This window comes from Halichondria panicea, chromosome 10 (genome assembly GCF_963675165.1).
Source record: "Halichondria panicea chromosome 10, odHalPani1.1, whole genome shotgun sequence".
Classification (NCBI taxonomy): Eukaryota; Metazoa; Porifera; class Demospongiae; order Suberitida; family Halichondriidae; genus Halichondria; species Halichondria panicea.
In genome coordinates, this window is record NC_087386.1 from 2,897,477 (window position 1) to 2,919,187 (window position 21,711).

At 38.1% G+C, this 21,711-nt stretch overlaps 3 protein-coding genes across 6 annotated transcripts; 1 reads left to right on the forward strand and 2 right to left on the reverse strand.

Moving 5' to 3' along the window:
• Positions 1 to 494: 494 nt before the first annotated feature.
• On the reverse strand, positions 495 to 6,310 carry LOC135343122 (uncharacterized). Its single transcript, XM_064540087.1, has 6 exons — positions 5,562 to 6,310; positions 5,386 to 5,433; positions 2,902 to 2,991; positions 1,553 to 2,850; positions 674 to 1,376; positions 495 to 605 (listed from the first exon to the last, which is right to left on the reverse strand). Exons 1-6 carry the CDS (start codon positions 5,911 to 5,913, stop codon positions 586 to 588), a joined length of 2,511 nt encoding a protein of 836 aa, XP_064396157.1. The 5' UTR covers positions 5,914 to 6,310; the 3' UTR covers positions 495 to 585.
• Positions 3,626 to 14,435, forward strand: LOC135343141 (inhibitor of growth protein 3-like). 4 transcript variants are annotated; one of them, XM_064540112.1, is made up of 12 exons: positions 3,626 to 3,781; positions 9,685 to 10,106; positions 10,159 to 10,347; positions 10,432 to 10,505; positions 10,563 to 10,762; positions 10,811 to 10,881; positions 10,957 to 11,125; positions 11,175 to 11,279; positions 13,490 to 13,660; positions 13,735 to 13,779; positions 13,876 to 14,079; positions 14,239 to 14,435. In XM_064540112.1, the coding sequence occupies exons 6-12, from the start codon at positions 10,867 to 10,869 to the stop codon at positions 14,406 to 14,408; spliced, it is 879 nt and encodes a 292-aa protein (XP_064396182.1). In that variant the 5' UTR covers positions 3,626 to 3,781; positions 9,685 to 10,106; positions 10,159 to 10,347; positions 10,432 to 10,505; positions 10,563 to 10,762; positions 10,811 to 10,866; the 3' UTR covers positions 14,409 to 14,435. The 4 variants fall into 4 exon arrangements, 3 of the variants coding, with proteins under 3 accessions (XP_064396182.1, XP_064396180.1, XP_064396181.1); XR_010397065.1 differs by lacking the exons at positions 13,490 to 13,660; positions 13,735 to 13,779; positions 13,876 to 14,079; positions 14,239 to 14,435 and adding exons at positions 11,411 to 11,512; positions 11,700 to 12,479; XM_064540110.1 differs by lacking the exons at positions 13,490 to 13,660; positions 13,735 to 13,779; positions 13,876 to 14,079; positions 14,239 to 14,435 and adding exons at positions 11,332 to 11,512; positions 11,700 to 12,467.
• Positions 14,436 to 17,198: 2,763 nt separating this feature from the next.
• Positions 17,199 to 21,329, reverse strand: LOC135343153 (uncharacterized). The gene is made up of 3 exons (XM_064540126.1): positions 20,941 to 21,329; positions 17,490 to 18,225; positions 17,199 to 17,434 (listed from the first exon to the last, which is right to left on the reverse strand). The coding sequence occupies exons 1-3, from the start codon at positions 21,037 to 21,039 to the stop codon at positions 17,415 to 17,417; spliced, it is 855 nt and encodes a 284-aa protein (XP_064396196.1). The 5' UTR covers positions 21,040 to 21,329; the 3' UTR covers positions 17,199 to 17,414.
• Between the last annotated feature and the right edge of the window lie 382 nt (positions 21,330 to 21,711).

A 21,711-nucleotide genomic window follows, 5' to 3' on the forward strand; every position in this document is an offset into this window, starting at 1 on the left:
CAATTTTAGCAGCGAAATAACACACCGTAGCACAACAAATGTGGCTTAATTAAATTAATTTTTAACATTCATTGGATAACAAAACAAATGGAGCGTCATACGTCACTTTGTTATATCCCATCGTGCACGCTGTCATATCAAAATCGTACTCTTACATGACATGTACGTATATATCTGATAATCACGGCCGTAATTAACAATTCACGTTGGATTTTAGATCACGTAGTTTTGATATGTTTGGCTTGCCATAGGTCCGACATGCACGAATCACTACAAGTTCAGTCCATTGATGTGATTGTGGTCACATGATAACGTCCAGGCCAAATACACTAGCAATGATTTGATAATTATATATATTGTCTTGCTTGTGTTGTAAATGACTGATTGAATTGATTTCAGATGAAACCCTTCAGTGTGCCTTTAGTGTTTCCGACTGCTCGTGCAAGTATATCTAAGGAGCTTACACCTTGATCTACATTACCAATAAAAAGTAATTAGCATTTAATTAAGAAAGCATGATGAACATAATAATTAAAAAACCTACATTTGTTCACTTATGTCCTTTCCATAATTTATATACAGTAGCTAACTTGTCCCAACTGAGTCTATAATTATAGAAGAAACAAAATTAATACGTAAAATATTATTAGCACACTAAATTATGTACTTATACCAGTTCCAGTAGCGTCACCAATGCCACGATGAAGATCTACTGGGTTGTCATGGATATACACTGGCTTGTCGAGGCGAGAGATCACCTTCATTGAACAGTGGCCCGGGATGTTACGTCGAACATCATCTAGTACTTCATCAATAGATGCTTTGGTATTCTGGAGTGCATGCTGTAAAATCTCAGTAGTCTCAGAAGATATCTGTATCGTTTTAGAATGGATATAAGCAAAAATGAAGTTTCCTATGAATGGAACCCTCAGGTGCGATAGGTCCAGCGAGGTTTCAGTATCAGTATAGGCCATGATAAGGAATATCTTTGGGTGCTTAGAAAGATAAGGAATGCAAAGCGGCTTGAGAATAGCATAGTAGATGTCGATACGACTTCCTTTATAAAGCAAATGGTTTGGGTCATCTCCAGCTACTTGTCCACTAATTGCAAACACTATCGGATGGTCTGACAACTCTGTGTGGTATGTAACTGTAGACACGACGTCTTCAAGATTAGAGTAACTTTTGGCTACATAATCCAGTTTCGAAAATATGCCAGTAAGCATTTTGGTATTGGTAGCTCTGAGATGATCCTTAAGGGCAATAATGATAGCCAAACCTTTAGGGTTTTGAGTCGACTTAATCAAATCGTTAACGTCACCAACAACATCTTCAACAACATCTTTAAAATTTGATAAAGAGCCCATTGACATGTCCTGCAGAAATCATATTATAACCATGCATGGTACCAAAATAATACATTGGTGCTTCACAGAATAGAACATGCATGGTCATCATGCGCAAACTGTACGTAAAACTCTATTATAAAACACACACATTATAATTATAATACAATACACACATTAATATTCGTGATCTATAATTAACTTACCATCGATGAATGTTGGCAAAAGTAGATTGGTTGCTTGAGGTGAGACTTCACAGTCATCCGTTTGAAGTTTTGCGATTCTAATCTCAAAAATATTTCTTCGATGTCAATCATTTTAAAAAATATGTCTTGATTGCACTCAGGGTCGCTGCTATCAGAATTGAATAAAGTGACAATAAAGTTTTGGCTGTGTGGAATTCGCGACCTACACTGAGGGTAGGTCTCAATGATGATTATCTTGGGATTGTCGGCAAGGTGTTCACATGATACTAGTGGCTTAATGATATCTTTACCAATGTCGATCTTGTGTCCATATACTAAAAACGTGTTCACATCCTTGCTCACTGGACCATTCACCATAAACAGAATCGGGTAGTTAGATGTATTCGGGAGATTGAGATAGTGGCTTACAGCATATATGATCGCATATAATTCTAACTTGTCCACTGGAAAAAAAGTGTTGTAAAGGGCGAAGTTGCAGTCCTTGAACCTGTTTCTAAGCCTGCTGTATCTATCATTAAATCCCAATGAGCCACCATTGTTAAGATCAGTTATGATAGCCAGTCCACAAGAATCAGGAGTAGACAGAATTGCATTGTTGATGTTGTGAGCAAACTTTCTTGACAGATCGATACGATAAAGGCATTCATTGTTTAGATGCAGTCGCACAAGTTTTAAATCAAAAAAGCTATTTTTATACTTTTCAGCATCAATTCTCCACACCATTCCCTCAGGCAGTATGCAGACCAAAACAACTGAGCCCGTTACAATCTTCACAAGAAAAAGCGCCAACTTTGATAGTGAAAACTCTCTTCCCAGCTTGAGACGAGTTTGCTCCAAATCCTCCAGTGTGTAAGTGTGTGGATTGTAATCAAATTCCATCTCCAATTTGACATACTCGGGTGGTGGCTCTGGTCGACCGGACAGATGAGGGAAAATCTCAGCCACTGTTGTTGTCTTGCGAAACTGCACCATGTCCATTGAGTATTGGCTCATCTTTTTCTTGAGGTCGGAACTGCCAAAGTGATTGATAATGTGCTCGAGAAGACTAAAGTCAATGAAACTAAGGTAGAAGTTGAGGTGAAAAAATATGTCCTCAATAGCCTCAGCTTTCTTGAATGTGGCATATTTTCCTTTCAGAAAGCTCTCATGCTCGGCTTTGATTGAACTCGAGAGGCGTGCTAACGATTGTCGGAAATTTTCAACAGTGACTCCTTCCCTTGTGAGCTCAACCTGTGCCAACTCTTGTAAGCTATAAAACTGTGCCTCAAACCATTTCACTTTCTCTGAGAGAGCAGCATCTGCAAAAACAAATCATTAATGTAAGTATTGTACAAATCTTAAGAGCCCACCATTCGAAGGCATTGCTATAGGCAGTACTGATGTGGTAGTGTCTGCAGCACTCTTGTCAGTTGGCTCAAAAGGCTCCAATGTAGGGACATCTGCGATTGCATGAGTGGTATCATCAATCAGGGCATAGGATTATGAAATTGTGTATTATGTTCTCAACACTTGTATGAGTTTATTCTCGTATGCATGCATGCATGGTATGGAGTTCCATTTTTTGAAACAGCAAGCAATATCAATTTTAAGCTACAGGTAATATCATGCAGGAGTACATGTACATAAAGAGGAGTATCCAACTGTAGCAGTTGTAGTGTAAACCACGTTACACGTACAAGTATGTCATACCAAGTCACTATCAGACCGCATCTTAATTAATAATTATTATGATATCAGCAACAGTTTACACAACACTATTACTGCAACTAATTATGATATCAGCAACAGTTTACACAACACTATTACTGCAACCAATTATGATATCAGCAACAGTTTACACAACACAATTACTGCAACTACATGTACTAGAGCACTAAAGTGCAAACCATAATTATGCACTGTGGATTAGGATCACAGCAAAGAAGCCTGGAGTATCAGGGAAGTGTGACTCCAGGTCCTGCATGGAGTAGGATCCCAGAGTCAGCTAACATGGCTATAAGCAGCAGGAGCTATAATTATAGCTTTCTACTTTAGTGACCCTGTTCCATTGTTCCTGGTACAGAATCACTTCAGTTATAAACAACGCATGTGCCAAGTTCTGTTCAAGCTACATTTTGCTTGCTTTTATTAGACAACAAAGCTTTAACACAGTAAGCTGCCACTTATTAAAAGTACTAAGTTGTTGTGTGGAGGCTACCCATGCTGTAAACGCAGTGCTGTGGCATCCAGGTGAGTAGATTCACAAATTACAAACAAACAAACAAATCACACAAAAACTATAACCCGTGGCCGCCCACGCGCCTCGGGTTAACAAGTGTTAGTGGCCGACTAGATGTAGAATGGAGTGTGCGTGGGAGTTGTATACTCTCCTCTTTTAATATGTGCTCCTGCTAATATCATAGAAAGGGATTGGCAACAGGGGCAGTTCACGTGATGCTTTTACATTGAATGTACACAGGTGGGCCTGAAACTATCCGTGTTTCGCCCTAAAACTCACGCGAAAACCCGGGAAACTTATCGTATCTATAATTAATTAATGCCTACTTCTCAAAGACCCCTCCAACACTTAAACACATGCCCCCTGATGGTAGGTATCATTTAGAAATATAATCTTGATTTTCGTGAAGTAGCTAGAGGTACACAGAGCCTCTGTCAGAGGCTTTTTCATGCTTGTGTTCCTATAGCACATATGATATAGCTAAGGTTGTGTTACTAAGTAGTGTGCTATGTCCCAAATCGCCACACAAATGAGCTAGGTGAAGTTGATGTTTAGCAGTAGAACTGCTAATAGACTTTTTTTTATAGACGGCAAAAACAATTCTCATGAATTATTCACGTTTAGACTCCCACGTTAGAACATAGATATAAGAAGGGAGAGGGATGGGAAACAGAGCACGTGCGCACAATCACTTCTATGCAATGCCAAAAGTTGATCCACGTTTCGGCTCTAGACACCCCGCCAACCCAGCGGGAAATGTTATTACTATCATTCACAGCTCCCGGCCCCACTGGGACTCTTAGTCCTGTGCTGAGCATCCACGCCTACTGTGCATCATATAGAAGCGTTGCCGTGTATCTCACCAAGAGCTTGAAAACTTTCAAAGGCAGTTTTTTGAGTGTTGTATTATCGTTTCGGCTCTTTCTAGTGGCTTTCTGTACCTTCTACAACTGTGACTACAGCCCAAAATATTAATGATTCCCTCTTTTAAGTAGCTGGGCATTGTATGCAAGTAAAATCAAAGCCACTTGGCTTTAGGTTGGTAAGTAATGTTCATTTTTGTCTTAGTAAGCTGGTTTTTAAAAGCAGACTTTTTGTGTATCCATTTAGAAAGTTACATCAATGATTGAATGTAGGTAAATGTCTCTTTGTATTCATTGATAGTTGGTTTATTGATCGGCACAGTAATTTACCAGAACTTTGCTACATTTCTATAATTCTCTATTATGTCTGTGACGGTACTGGAATACTCAACGGTACAGACAGAGCTCCTCTCAAGAATTTGCCTGTCCAAGCTGCTTTTTACTGCTTGGAGGGGTCTCACTAACTATTGCTACTACCTTGTTGTGACGTTCCACTAGCTGTTGCTAATACATGGAGCTCAGTATAGCTAGTTTTAGCCTAGTACTAGCTAAAAGCATGGGCTAGAGGAAATAAAGAAGAAAACATTGGCCGAAACGCGGTTCGTCAATGCTATATTTACGTAGCGTTTCCCATCCCTCTCCCTTCTTATATCTATGGTTAGAAGTAAGCCTCGAGGCGAAACACAGATGGTACCCGAAGTGCACTCTGTTGCCAATGCCTTTCTCTTCTATCTATGGTAATATCAACTTACCACCTGAGACTGGCCTGGATTCTTTAGAACCAAAGGTCAACGTAGTAACTGTGGAACAAAAATAATAGGATTTTAGTAACCGCAAAAATATTATAGTGGAACTGCACAACTACGTGCTTAGCACTACATGTACACAGCTTCAACAATATACAAGGCTGCATTCTTACAACTCTCACCAGTATTGCACACATTGGCAGCTAGCAGCCCCTCCTCCAGTTTCAACAAAATCTCAATCAGCGAGCGATAGCTAGGGTAAGGGTTTCTTTTGAGCCAAAATGTCAGAGCTTTGATCATGCCCTTTTCATGCCCTTCTCGGAAAACAGCATCCCTTACATCAGCTTTCTGTGCCTCATTGAGACCAAGTCCAGTCACTCCCACGTATTTCTCCCAGCCACCAAACAGTCCAGCCAGCTTCAGCAGGTGCCCCTCTTCCACTGTGCCATCTAGCTGCTCCTCTGTTATTCCAGTTTTTTCAATCAGTGTGTCTAAGATGAGACTTGCATCAACATTGTCAGAACAAGTAGCCATAATTATTAAACGATATAATTGTCTTCTATAGAATTACAACACAAACACTTTTATTGATGTTGTGGTAAAAAGAAATTGCACATGCGCAACAAATAAACATTATTAGCCTATTTTACATGTATACACACATTCATAGATATACTGTATACTATAGGCGGTTTGTACTTGTAGTCTTTATCACCGGGTTTTGATGCAACAGTTGCATAAAGAACTGCATGCCTTAGGGTATTGAGGTACCGCCTCCATCTCGTTCAGTTACCCGGCGAGGTGATTAGAGAGCCATCACGTCTATACAAACCCAACACACCCTAAACTATTACTTTTATTACTCATTTTTATGTATTAGTCTAGTCTTATATATATATCTCAATGTCATAATAATCACAAAAGTCTACACACCATTAGGCCTAGCCTCGAGACCAGCCGTTCCTTATCTGAAAGAACGGCTGGTCTCGAGGCTACATTTATAGCTGTTCAGGAAAAATATACACTTTTCTTCAGGGTGGTCCTCGCTGTGCACACATTGCTGCACTTCAAGCTTCTGGCCATTTTCAACCAGCACTCCAACTTGTTCATTTACCGCAGAAGTCTTGGCAACCAATTACATCCAAGACGTTGTAAAGAATGGTGTAATCGCCCGGTCAGATGGTTTGACTTACATCGAGTTTCTTGAAAATACCGCAGGCTCCCAGTACTTTAAATATAGGGCCATGTCGTGAACATTCTCCACTGATAGTTAGTTGCCCTCCGAGGTTCCCAAGGAGTATTTTGTAAAGCATTTGACCAGCTTCTGTACTTCGGCTTGATCACAGCACTATTGGTGGAAGTTCTGCTAAATGGCATAAATTATAAGTTTTATATAGATCTAAAGGATATTGTTCTCTTCATCAAACAGAATCATTAAGTGTGCTTTAAGTTGGTTTGTTAATGCACACTTTTTATCAAACAACCATAATATAAGCAGATTGAATCTGAATGTCATCATAATTATAATAATAATACAAGCAGATTGAATATGTACACAAGCAAAGCTGAAAAGTATTAGAAAGTTGAATGTTATTGTTTCGACTTGTTTCATGTGTACCAAATTGCTGACTTCATCATATATAGCATCGTTTTTTCGTCTGAAGAAATAGGCTCAGCTTGCTTAGAAGATGTACATACCTGTACCTAAGCCAGATCCATACAATTGTTTCATCAAAGGTGCTTCGAATATCATAGCTTTCCAAAAGAGCAAGTTTGCGCACAAAGTTTCCCATCCAGTAAGCCAGATCAGCTGGAGGCATATCCAGTAGTATAGTGGGATCGGGACTGTTGGTCAGCAGGAGAAATAAGTCGAGAACATGCCCAGTCAGTCCAGATAGCTTTAGATAGTATCTCCTTCTCCTTTGCATCAGTTACTGGATCTACAAACCTACTAAAACTTGCTATTACGTCTAGCTAGCTAGCTAGCCACCAGCAACTGATTTAAAATGTAGCTAGATTTAGCTGCCACAAGGCTAGAGCTCACGTGACATAGCTGCCACGAGGCTAGAGCTCACGTGACAGCACTAAATCCTTTATAACCAGAGGAGGTTGGACACGCGTCATTCAGAGTCATAATATCATGTGACACAACTTCAATTGCTGATTGCTTGCGTATGTACACGTTAATTAAGTACGCAAAGGACGACAGCATGACTGGATTTATTCGAGAAACTTCTGAGCTAGTGAAGGTGAACACTATGATATCAGTGTGAACTGGCTGTAAGAATATTCCTATGGATGAATTTATGAGGTCAAATGTAGAACTAGAGCTGGATAATTTCAACACTTTCGACAACAAAGTGTTTGTTGTTTGGAATTGGAATCTTCTACCACCAGATATACCACCATCAATGTCTACAACAAATAGTACAGCTGCTGCTGATGATGTCGATCACCAAGGTATTGATGTCAATGACCAAGAAGGCGTTGTGCAGTGCTGGATCTGCAAAAGAGGAGCAGTACCAACGCATCTGGCTGAAGTGAATAGATTACACAGCAATGGCATACCCATTGAAGTAAGAGTGCTACACGAGGCATCGAATCGGTACGACTCACGTGCCATAGCAGTTCAAGTTTTTCTTGACTCAAAATGGAATCGTATAGGATACGTCGTTAGAGAAGTATTGGAGAGTGTCCACTGAGCGATGCTCCACTGAGCGATGCACGAAGACATAAACTAGCATTTTTATTGCACTGGCGATCTCCTGGTTGGTATTGTGGAATAAAGATTATAAAAAGAGGAAGATGGGGTGACATTGTACACACATTTCAAAGCAAAAAGATGTAAAAGACATTAATCACTATATTAATTGTATGTAGTATTGTGTTTTATTATTGTTGCTGTCCATATGAATGTTCATTTGATATTTAAGACGGTGTACATTGATTAGGTAAGGGTGGTAGGTTGATGGCGATGTTGTGAAAGGTGGCTCTAACACTTAGACTATATATTTCTAACAGGAAGAGTTGCTATTCGACAACCATTGCTTAGTGCGAGTTGTTCCCGTCTTGGAGCTCGGAGGGGTTCCTTAGCTTTTACAATGGGTGCATTAAAGCTCGGCAATTCTTCTTCATAATATTTTGGCTGTATATAGCTATCTGGATTCCCCTGTCAACACTTGTGGCCACAGCTGCTGGTTGATTCATTTGCTGTATCATTTGCGGACAAAAAAATCAGCATATCAATTTTGTGAACAGGAAAATGATCACAATTTAAAAAACTATTACATCTATCTACAATCAAGCTGTGTATGTACCAGTCTCTGCCAACTATCTCCAAACTACCCTAGACTGTCTCAAATTTAGTTCTATCACCCCTGTCCCGAAAAGAAACTGCTATTCACCTCATATATCCCTGATTTTCAAGGTTGCTGCTCTTGAGCGGGGTTATTAAGCTCCAATATAAAGCTTAGCAAGCCTTAAAGGCTTCAAACTACTGCTAAATAATAGTAAATCCTGAGCAGAATCAGCTTTGAACAACAAGAAAACTTCTAGAAAACTTAGTCTAATAGATTATGAATGACAGTCCAATAAGTGGGCGGGGCTCACTTACTAGATCTAGACGCACTATAACTACTAGTGCAGCCACATCCAGAGCTGTGCAGTGATGCTACTGCATGCTGGTCTATCTGGGACACCACAATACTCACATCTTCCATGTAGGAAAACTTGTATTCATTGTTGTTTTTGCACTGAAAATCAGATTCACGCTATTAATTGTTGTCTCAGAGTCTGCATGGGCTTAAATTATTGTGAATCCCCAAAATGTGCCTCCTTCAATGGCAGCAGGGCTGTAACGGGCCCATGTTTTTTTCCCTAAATCGGGAAGTTGGCACCTATGCATTCTTTTACACATTAATTGATTACTAACTTTCATACTTTAGAAGTCCAAAGGCTGCTTGTAGTATCCACATCTTAGTGAGAGTTTTATTAGCCCTAGGGCTTGAGGGCTTCTAAGTCATGTAGAAACTAAACAGTGTCTAAGAATTTTATATCATAGTGTCTCAGATGGATTTGCTCCTAGCCATGAATTGTTATCTAATCTTTGCTACATGATTGTAAGTGTTTTCTATAAGTGAAGTACATGATTGTCTAGTACACAATTTTCTAAGTTGGATAGAACACTTCCTCTAACCAATCAAATTGCACTATTTATGGCTATAAGAACATGCTCTAACATTACATAGATAGTTTGTCTTCTAAACCTATATAGATCTGCAACAATGTCCCTACTTCCATCTATAGGTGAAATATCTCAACAGCACAAACGTCTAAAATTACAGACCTCTTCCCTTCTCTCTTCTTACGAATCACTGGCTTCGATCGACCTCAACACATGGAGCACACTCGATAAGTTGAGCAGAGAAGTGAAAGAATCTTGGTTGGTAGCTAGGTTTGGGTTTGTACTTGTGAATGAGGTGTGCCTTTTACTGCGTTCGATCTCTGGCAATGTTACTGATTCCGAAAAAAAAAAAATCTTGTGTAACTGTGACCTCTCTCTACCTGGTGTCCAACAGGAAAGTATAGAAATGGTGGCTGAATTTGTCGATAACCACTGCCCACACCTTGTACGATCTACTCCGAATAACTACCCTCCATTGTTGACTCCACCCACAAACACCTGTTTTGACTGTGACCGACCATTGGTGTCTAATCATTCTTGCCATGTGAGTTTTTTATTGGCTAAACTATTATTTTTATCCTAAACAATATTTTCAGATAAAGTGTTACTCTCTGAATGGTTTTGTTAGAGGAAGAAAGTGTACGCTAAGGTGTAAAGTTTGCAACATAACTTATAACTATGCTCACTTTGGAAACAAGTCTGAGAATGGATTCCGTATGTACCCCCAAACTCAATAAAGTGTCTGACACCATTTATTTTTCGTTGGAGTGGCAGTGTAGCCTTGCGTAAGTGAACAATGTTTAGTACTTATAGCAAAACTGTTTCATGAATAAATAATGTCCATCTCAACATAATTATTTTTCCTGTAGTAATCACTCTTGGGTTTCCTTTCAAGGGTTTGCTGAAAGTTACAATACTGCTTTAGAGATACCACCAGATGAAGGTATAAATAGAGAAGCAAATAATTTATGTCTAGATAAGTAATGGTGTTCAAGTACAGAGCTTAGTCCCTGTATTGTTGGGGAAGCCTTCTATAATGGAGAAGTGGAGAATGAGTTGAGACGAGTCAATAAGATCGACTATCGTTTCCATAAAGACAGTGAGAGAGAGGAGTGTATGGAAAGGATTGAAGAAGTAAGGCGGCAATCTCTATATACCACCACAAAGAAGACACGTGTACTGCTGAATGCAAGAAAAGAGGTAATTTTAGTGCATGCATGACTGTATAATTAGTATTGAACCCAATAGGTTGTGGTCAACTGTGGGTTACAGATGGAATTTGGAAGACTGTTTTCCCACACTGCATGTTCAAAGTTGAGGTGATGGATGGCAACTTATTCATTTCCACAAACATTATAGTTACATTGTAATTTGTAATTTCAAAACCTTTGCAGCAAATCAGTGATGGAATTCCAGCTCTCAATTTACCTGATGTGTGTACAAACTCCCCAATTCACAATAAGGCGTTTTGCGAGGAACACTGTCTTTTGCTACAGAATGAAGCTCCTGATGTGCCTATTGATCTGAGACAGTTTCTCAAATATTGTGGTGCTCAAGCAGTTGGTAATTTAAGATACAGTGGTACAATTATTTACTTACACGATTTAATTAGAAAATGAAGAGGAGTGTGAGGGTGACACTGATACTGTTGATGCAGTTGTGAACTCTATTAAAGTCAATACAAACCAATTTGGAACATCTGCTACCACCTCACAAGGTATATAATTATGTAGAATTCTCTATTACTTTTATTGAACTTTATCCTATAGGTACTGCAGCTTTAATTGAGAAGCATCCTAAACTAGTACGAAGTACTGTGTATGATGACCCTAATGAACGAGTTTGCAGGAAAGATACGGGTAAATCCAAACGGTTGAGGAAGTGGTCTAGAGGGCACCAATTTGTCATCAGAGGGGGTGGTCATATTGACACTTGGCAACCATTGTACAGGTACACGCCATGCATTCACATGACCCTTTTCCTGTATACATTTTAGCATAATAGCTATACATTATACTGAACTGTAATATAGCTAGTGCCTATAATTATAAGTACTAACCCTCAACTGTTGACATGAATAGAAACTATGCATGTATAAAACAAATGCACTCTATATATAATTTATATACCTATATAGGTCTGAATCGCCATCACAAGTGTTCTTAATTTTGATTCAATGGCTGCTGTCTCTAGCTAAGTCTCGTGGTGGTATTGGGAAGCCTATCTCATTGGCCTATGACAACATGTGCAATTTAGCAAAGCTGAAGGCTGCTCGTGCTCCTCTACCATTTACTCCGCCATTGGACCGTTTGTGGCTTGATGTTAACAAAATCATCGATGTGTTTCATTTTCAAAACCATGTGTCTCCAGATTGTAAATTAAAGTTTTCTCCTGCTGAACTGAAGAGCGAGAATCCTGACTTCAATACACAGGCTGGGGAGCAGACATTTGTTTGGGTACATCGGTTTAGTCATATTCTGTGCTCAATGAACAAGGTTCACCACCTTTTTTATCTCCACCGAATGGTATTAAGCCGAAACGAGTATACCAGCAAGTGCTATGCTAGAGGAAAAAAGCCAATTCTCCCAAAAGGAACTGCAAAGTAACTGTTTTAGAAGTAAATTGTTTTGCAGTGCTTATACATGTGAATGTGTTGAGATATACATGCAGTCACCTAATTAGCAATTACTATCACTTTACTTTATATGATACCGATATCCGACTAGAAAAACATTTGCAATGTGAAAAATTGCTAGGATTGGCCAGGGGAACCACAAAAAAGCGTGGAAACAAGAAATCCGACGAGAGCATAACTCCAATCCGTTACAACGTCAATCACATGTACTGGTAGTTTTCCATGTTTTCCCTGCCAATATATTATAAATACACAATTTTTATTATACATCCATTTTGGAATGTGCGGGCATATAATCATGATGATTTGTGATGAATTGATGTTCCTAATACATGCAGTGTTGAGCACAGGTACACACAGTCCATGCGTAGTAACATGCACGAACCGTACTGGTAACCTGCATGGAATGATTTGGTGGATGTTCAATGCGCATTGAGTGTCTAGTGTGGACAGGCCTTTAGTCAGTCGGACAACGAGCGGTGAAACGTCGAAATAGTGCAATTTTTAAAATGACAATATTCATACATTTAAAACGTTCATGGATTATGAAATGAGAGATACAAAGAGAGAAAAGGCTAAATAAACTATCTGTCCATTCAGTTTTGATGTGGCCTTTCCCTGCAGAGATAGAACAGTTTGAACATGAGTCAAAATAATTGAAATATTGCTAAACACGGGCAAACCCACTGCCAATCCTATGTAAACCTACTGGTTTTACTAATGCTAAGCTATTGGTAATTGTGGTTTCCTATGACTATTCAGAACACCCGAACATTTCTGCTGAGGGCTCTGCATGTAATTTATATATAATTATATATACCCACAAATACGATTAGTTTAATTATATAAAATTATGTCATATTTTATATACATGGATGCAGTGCTATGTCATTATCCTCTCACACCTGTCCGTCTCCATCGACTAGGAGTTACACCACCAATTAAGACAGAGGCAATTAGGTATGGTGTATATATACATTATAGCTAATTTTTGCTGTTTTTGTGGGCCCCGTAGACTGGCCGTAGTATAGTTTGCCGCCTTGACTATCTGCTATTATAACGTGCAAAACATATATTATTATATTAATGGGGCTGGAGGTGATTCTGATAAGCATGCCGGAGTTAATTACTCCTGATGATTCAAAGAAATACTGCTTTTATATATAGAGAGCCATTTCATGAACCTATATAATATAAAACATTTCGCAGTAATTAATAATTAGCACATGCATGCATGCATGCGCCATTATAGTATACAATGCCCTGCACATACTTTTATCCTGCACTCTCAGTGCAAAAGAAGCGTCCTGTTTCGGTATCACTGACAAAATTGTATGAAAGAATTGGAGTAAGTCCTGCCAGATTGAGTGGCCATGCACGCAGAAAAGCAACATCTACTACAGTTGTGGTAAGAAGGAACCTGTTAACAGAATTGGCCAAAGTGAAGTTGGGCGTTAAAAAAGGTAGCTATAAATATATAATAATAGTGCATGCATGATGCACTTAAAAACATTGTGCAAATTGTATATCTATTCAGACAACAGTAAATGTCTCGCTGAATTCAAAGCAACTGGCAAGCAAAGTAAGATGCATGTCAAGTGCCTGCATGTATTGTGCATGTATTATACTATGTTTTTTATATAAGCTTTGAAGTTATCATAATTATACTCACATGCAGACAAATCAAATTATGCTGCCAAGAACAGAAGCAAAACCAAAATTGCTAGTAAACCACGATCGCCTGCAAATACCAGAAGCAAAAGAAAACCTGCTAGTCAACCACAATCTGCCAAGATATTGTCTACCAATGGTGCCAAAAGAAAAAAGAACTGTGCTAATAAACCACAAGGCAAATCTGCTGTACAAGTTGCAATTGTAGGAGGTAATTAGATAATTATTATGTGCTGACAAACAATAATTATATATAGTGCATGCATGGCATGTAGTGATATAATGTAATTATATTGACTCGGGCAATGCATATAAGTGTACGATAAATGCAAGTGGCACTTATTTCCATGTATATGTTTTGATTGTGCAGAAGACAAGGAGCAATGCCCTAAGTATGTATGCGTATACAAGAGAGTGCCTCGTGCTTCAACCATGATTGCTTGTCACACATGTGACCAATGGTTCCACATCAAGTGCGTATCGTTATCACAAAAAAAAGCTGGGAAGATAGCACAGTGGCATTGCAGCAAATGCATGTAGCTAACACTTAATTTTGCCTGCATGAACTCAATCTATAATAACAGTTATTGTATCTATTATTTAGGTATATAATATAGTGTTTTGTGTGCTAGTAACACGTTGTTTTATGTATTATGTATATACAATCGAAATGAATGATATCTTGATACCATTGTGATAATAAGTTTTATGGGGGAAGGGTGGTTTTTATGTAGTTACATGCATGCATGGCTATAATTATGGGGGGAAGGGGTTGTCTATATAATTATAATACCAGTGCATGTTATCATGAACATAATTATACATATTATGCATGGCCGAGGGCCCTGTGAGGTGCATGCATCATGGGGTTGCCAATAAAAGTCTGTCAATAAATTATTGTGAACGCTTATAGTATATATATAGTATAAACTAAATTTGTGATCATTCTGTCAATTGTGAACGCTTATCAAACGTATATACTATATTATATATAGTATAAACTAAAATTTAATTTGTGATCATTCTGTCAATTGTGAACGCTTATATGAAACGTATATAATATTATACTATATATATAATAGTATAAATTATAATTCGATATATATAGTATAAACTAAATTTGTGAACATTCTGTCAATTGTGAACGCTTATATCAAACATATAATTATATAACTATATATAGTATAAACTAAATTTGTGTGATCATTCTTTCAATTGTGAACGCTTATATCAAAAGTATATATAGTATAAACTATAATTATATATATATAGTATAAACTAAATTTGTGATCATTCTGTCAATTGTGAACGGTTATATCAAACGCATATATATAGTATATATATAGTATAAACTAAATTTGTGTGATCATTCTGTCAATTGTGAACGCTTATATCAAACGTATATATAGTATATATATAGTATAAACTAAATTTGTGTGATCATTCTGTCAATTGTGAACGCTTATATCAAACGTATATATATAGTATATATATAGTATAAACTAAATTTGTGTGATCATTCTGTCAATTGTGAACGCTTATATCAAACGTATATATATAGTATATATATAGTATAAACTAAATTTGTGTGATCATTCTGTCAATTGTGAACGCTTATATCAAACGTATATATATAGTATATATATAGTATAAACTAAATTTGTGTGATCATTCTGTCAATTGTGAACGCTTATATCAAACGTATATATATATAGTATATATATAGTATAAACTAAATGTGTGAACATTCTGTCAATTGTGAACGCTTATATCAAACGTATATATATATAGTATATATATAGTATAAACTAAATTTGTGTGATCATTCTGTCAATTGTGAACGCTTATATCAAACGTATATATAGTATATATATAGTATAAACTAAATTTGTGCGATCATTCTGTCAATTGTGAACGCTTATATCAAACGTATACCTTACATGATTCCGCAAATAGAAACTAATTAATTTTGTGAACATTCTGTCAATTGTGAACGCATAATAATAAAGGAAAAATGTTGAATTTTCTACATAATATTACTTTCATGCAATAGAGATCTATATATGCATGTATTTATCATACATATAATGACATAATGATATAAATACGCTATAGATATACACTATACATGTCTATCAGTTTGCATAATACCACTATATATATAGGCTATAGAGAATTGGAGACAACTCAAGTTCAGGTAGATTCTTCACCAGTCCTGATAGCAGTAGATCTATATCATGATTGTGATAGTGTGATAGTATCACAATTTATGCCCCACCAAAAAACCGTCCACAAATCAAACAGTGTATCGGTTGATTTGCACCTTGGTCAATAGCAAGCTTTTGCTCTGTCTGAACACTGCTGAGCCTGAGAGGCTAATGTTTGAAGAGGAATTCTTTTCTTTTGAGGCCTTGTAGGTGTTAGCAAAGTAGGACTGGAAACATGCCATGGTCTTTTTCCATTGCCCTCCATCTTCTTCCCACACGCCCGCAATCTATTTTACAGGCAAACAAAATTACTGCTGACTTGGCAGAAAGAAAGTGCTGACATGACTAAAAAAGGATCTGCTAGGATCCCTTTATAATTATATTCATCATTTATCACATGATTTATTATTACAAAGTATGACGCGCGTCCAACCTCCTCTGCTTTAGAACACACCTAGCCAAGTCACGTGTTTTAATCTGGTGCACTCGGATGGCCTCTCGGTTACGTAATGCTCTCGGCTACGCCTCGAGCACCACGTTAACCTCGAGGCCATCCTCGGCACGCAGATTAAAACACTTAATCTTGGCTAGGTGTGTTCTAAATAATACTTAGCACAACAAATGTGGCTTAAGTTAATTTTTAATATTTATTGGGCTACTTGAATAACGAAACAAATGGAGCGTCATACGTCATTTTGTTATATCCCATCGTGCAAATCGTACTCTTGCATGCACGTATATCACGGCGTAATTAACAATTCCTTAGATCACGTAGTTTTGATAGGTTTGGCTTGCCATAGGTCCTGACATGCGTGCACGAATCAATACAAGTTCAGTACATTGATGTCATTGCGGTCATGTGATCCAGGCCAAATACCGTATAAAGGGTATATTTCGAGGGTATAAATGTTTGTGGTTTTCGCGGATTAGGCATGAACCGCGAACATTTATAACTGCGAATTTAATATTCCATGCATGCATGCTGCAAAAAAGGCGCTATTCCACAAAAATTAAATCCGCGAAAACCTTTCTAAAGGCACATCCGCAAATCACTACAAGTGGTAGTGTACCCTCGAAATATACCCGCTATACGGTACACTACCACTTGTAGTGATTTGTGCATGCATACATATGTAAATGACTGATTTGATTTCAGATTAAACACTTCAGGGAAAAATTGTGCTATAACCATACCGGTATAATATGCTCGTGCAAGTATATTATTATAAGGAGCTATACCTCGATCTACATAATAAAAAAGTGTTGTTTTTTTTAAATAAGAAAGCATGATGACCAAAATAAATAAGTATAGTTTAATTTGTCCATTTAATAGTAGCTACTAACTTGTCCCAACTGGATCTATAGAAGAAACAAAATACGTAAATATTGTTTGCACACTAAATTGTGTACTTACCAGTTCCAGTAGGGTCTATTTGTTCACCAATGCCGCGATGAAGATCTACCGGGTCGTCATGGATATACACTGGCTTGTCGAGGCGAGAGATCACCTTCATTGAAGAGTGGCCTGGGATGTTACGTCGAACCTCATCTAGTACTTCATCAATAGATGCGTCGGTGTTCTGGAGTGCATGCTGTAAAATCTCAGTAGTCTCAGAAGATATATTGTGTATTGTTTTAGAATGGATATAAGCAAGAATGAAGTTTCCTTCGAATGGAACCATCAGGTGTGATAGGTCCAGCGAGGTTTCAGTACCAGTATAGGCCATGATAAGAAATATCTTAGGGTGCTGAGAGAGATAAGGAATGCAAAGAGGCTCGAGAATAGCCTTGTTGATGTCGATGTCGATAAGACTACTTTTATCAAGCAAATGGTTTGGGTCATCTCCAGCTACTTGTCCACTAATTGCAAACACTATCGGGTGGTCTGACAACTCTGTGTGGTATGTCACTGCAGTCATGATGTCATCTATTTCAGTCTTCCTTACAGAGATACATATGGCTGCATAACCCAGTTCCGAAAATGTGTCAGTAAGTATTTTGGTATTGGTATCTATTTTAATCCAGAGGTGATACTCATCTAGCTCTAGCCTGATCGCAATAGCCAAACCTTTCGGGTTTTGAGTGGACCTAATCACTTCGTCAACCTCACCAACAACATCTCCAAAATCGTTGTAACCCACGGACTTGCCCTGCAGTATTATTAACAATTATGCATTAAAAATTAACGTCTGGAAAATTGAGGAGAGTTGCAAAACTTTATACTGAGGGGAATAATTATCAGTATTACAACTGGAAATTTGGCAAGATTTGCAACGTACATGTACATGGTTGGTCATTGGATAAACGAAATCACCACAGGTGCTGATACCTCGGTGGATATGCCAAAGCTACATAACTACTAAGTTATAGTTAAACAATGGCCTCGAGTGGTATATTTGATTTACACGCGAGAGTAATCCGATAAACCACGAGGCGTAGCCGAGTTGGTTTATGATTACTCAAGCGTGTAAAGCAAATATACCACTCGAGGCCATAGTTTAACTGGACTGTACTACTATGTTTAGCTACTTCATGTCATGCTTCTTCAATGAATATGCTTATAACTACTGTTTGACGTCACTGTTGCTATAGCTATATATATGCAATGAATTTGCCTATAGCTATCATTATTAATTTTTTAAAAGCGATGGCTGATTCAAGCAAGCGTCTATGATTCAAGCAAGCAATTGTGAAGGCTGTGTTTCTGCATCTTTATAGAAGACACTTCAAGAAAGTACACTGGTGCTACTTGTCTACAAAGAGTGCAAATGTACCCGAAAATATCATTCCACAAGCCTACTGTACTGGCCCAGTGCAGTGCATTCTCTTTAGTCTGAGGAATTGTGAAGGAACCAGATAAACACTTGGCAGTCTGGACCCTTCTTACTGCTCCTGGTCCCATGCAGCAATGTAATAAGCAGGTTGTGACAACCAAATTAATGTTGAAAGTTGAAAAAACAACACAAACAAACCAGTATCGTTCACGGAGTTCTTCCAAATTTGCCTCCCTTTTGTAACTATTCATCGCTCGAACTTGGCTCTTTTTATGTTTACTAAAATCATTAGTATTCTGTTTTGTATTGAATTCTCTCTAGCTCTAATATTGATTGAATTGATTAGTGTGTCATTGTTTTAATTGTGTCAATTTTGTTGCAAAGGTGGGATACTGTATTCAGTTCTAGCTGTACATGTAGTTTGTGACCACAAGCCATGGTATATGGCAGTCAGTATACACTAGGGTATAACTGCCATATACCATGGCTGTGGTCAGACAGGTTGTATAAGTAGTACAAACTAGGCCCTGGCAAATTATGCCGGCATAATTTGGGGCATATAGGTTAGGTCATTATGCTGGCATAATTGGGGCATAATAGGGTTAAAATTTTGGATTTGGTCAATTTGGTACAAATACGACGGTCCTCTACTGTTGCTGAACGTGTTTTTTCTCTTTTAAATGACTCTTTCACGTCTAGAAGATTATGTTGAATCTTCAGTTTATTACTGTTATGTTACAAATGTACAATACAACAAGAGATAATCTACTATACTGCGGAAAAAAGGACGTCAATGTGGGGCATAATGGGTTCTTTCGACAAGCATAATAGGCTGAATTTGGGCAGAAAAAAGAGCATAATTTGCCAGAGCCTAGTACAAACTACAACTGAAGCCTTTGATCTTTGGTGCAACCATAGTACAATAGCTTTTATACACACATTATAATGAATATTCTGAATAAACAGAAATTGCATGAACTCCATGATTGTTGTTAAGAACAATTGATGCCAAAAGTTCAAGAATGGCTACATCGCAGAGCCTTGCAGCTCTCTTCTCACTCTTGCAGCCACCAATAGCTAGCGCGTTCTAGTGCAGAGCTAACTACTAAGTAGAGCAGCAACACTCGGTGAACAAGTTTTGCTACGCACTCTTCTGAAAAGGCTGCAATGGCATTCCAAATAAGGTATAACTCGAGAACGAAGCATTATTTTGCAAATCCATGAATTAAAATCCATGACTAGAAGCCTATAGAAACTCTTACTTACACTTGATTGATCCTTGAGCAGCTGTAGCAGTCTACACACACACAAACTCGTTTGCGCATGCGCACCGAGGCATAGTCTAATTAGAGCACTATGCAATTCCTTAATTGGCTTGTGACTATAGCCTCGATCCCAGGCCGCACTTCCTCGAAGAGTGGGCCTGGTATATCGACTATACTTGCACATGCGCTAACCATTAGCCAGGCAGGATAACAACGTGTATGCTCAGTAAAACAATGACAAACGGAAGTGGATTGAAGGAAGTATAATAGAAAGTTCGATTGAAGGTTTCTAGCCTATCTGAGAAAGAGCTGATAGCTACCGTAGCCTGCTATGCTAGCAACAGTGTGGATGACAATCGTCTGAACGGAGTGAAAGCTGAAAGCCTAATGGACAGGCCACGCCCATCTAATACTAACTTTGTGTTGAAAGTCTACTATCTACAGGTAATGCTACTGACTCTGTACAACAATCTACAGCTCCGTCTCTAGCTAGCTATATATAGCATTATAGCTCTGTGTATGACTTTTAATAATTAGTACATAATTATACTTTGTCAGGATCTTTTCTCTGATAAATTCAGGACATTTTACAGGAAAAAATATCCAATAATTTTGCGCATGCGCAAGCAGTCGTAGCAGGCCTTCTTTTCAGGGGAGGCCAGTGAAGAAGGCTGACGTGTAGCAATTAACTCACTGAAAATGGTAGTTAGGCGTTCTGCCTGGACTACTCTTCCTATTAATGAACTCTTGTACCAGGAGTTCATTAATTATACACTCCTGATTCTACTTAATATTACCGGACACAATTGAAAATCATTTAACTCACTGGGCACAAATAAATCGGCTGCTCGAGATGAGACCTCACAATCATCGCTTTAAATTTTTGTGATTCTAATCTCAAAAGTCTTTCTTTGATGTCGATCATTTTAGAGCGATGAATACGCCATTCAACAAATATGTCTCGAACGTGGTCAATCTTGTCAATATTAGCATCGACTACAGCGACAATAAATTTTTGGCCATGTGGGGTTCTTAACTGCGATAAATCAAGCAATTTACCTCGATTAGTCTCCTCCTCAATGATTATCTTGGGATTGTCGGCAAGGTGTTCAGATGATACTAGTGGCTCAATGATATCTTTACAGATGTCAATCTTGTCATCTCTAAATACTAAAGTGTTCACATCACTTCGGCACACTACACCCTCCACCACAAACAGAATCGGTAGTTAGATAGGTTTAATGGGAGATTGAGATAGTGGTTTAAAGCGTACACGATCCCATCTAATTCTAACTTGTTCGTGTTAGTACTTCTGTAAAAGGCAAAGTTACAGTCCTCAAACCTGTTGATGAGCCTGCGGATTTTAGCATTTATTGTAGATGAAGTACCTCTGGGGGGAACATCAAGTATGATAGCCAGTCCACAAGAATCAAGAGTAGACAGAATTGCATTGTTGATGTTGTGAGCAAACATTTTTGACAGATCGATATGATAAAGGCATTTATTGTTCAGATGCAGTCGCATGAGTTTTAAATTACGAAAGCTTTTTTTTTCTTCTTGTCACACCAATTCTCACTATTCCCTCAGGCAGTATGCA

Coding starts and splice junctions, on each gene's coding strand:
- LOC135343122 (XM_064540087.1), bottom strand. CDS start 5,913: ATGGCTACTTGTTCTGACAATGTTGATGCAAGTCTCATCTTAGACACA. Junction 1,377..1,552: donor TTTGCCAACATTCATCGATG/GTAAGTTAATTA, acceptor TGATTTCTGCAG/GACATGTCAATGGGCTCTTT. Junction 606..673: donor TGGTGACGCTACTGGAACTG/GTATAAGTACAT, acceptor CTATAATTATAG/ACTCAGTTGGGACAAGTTAG.
- LOC135343141 (XM_064540111.1), top strand. Junction 11,126..11,174: donor TTGTGGTGCTCAAGCAGTTG/GTAATTTAAGAT, acceptor CGATTTAATTAG/AAAATGAAGAGGAGTGTGAG. Junction 11,513..11,699: donor ACTTGGCAACCATTGTACAG/GTACACGCCATG, acceptor ATACCTATATAG/GTCTGAATCGCCATCACAAG.
- LOC135343153 (XM_064540126.1), bottom strand. CDS start 21,039: ATGATCGACATCAAAGAAAGACTTTTGAGATTAGAATCACAAAAATTT. Junction 18,226..20,940: donor AGCCGATTTATTTGTGCCCA/GTGAGTTAAATG, acceptor ATAATACTGCAG/GGCAAGTCCGTGGGTTACAA. Junction 17,435..17,489: donor AATAGACCCTACTGGAACTG/GTAAGTACACAA, acceptor TTTCTTCTATAG/ATCCAGTTGGGACAAGTTAG.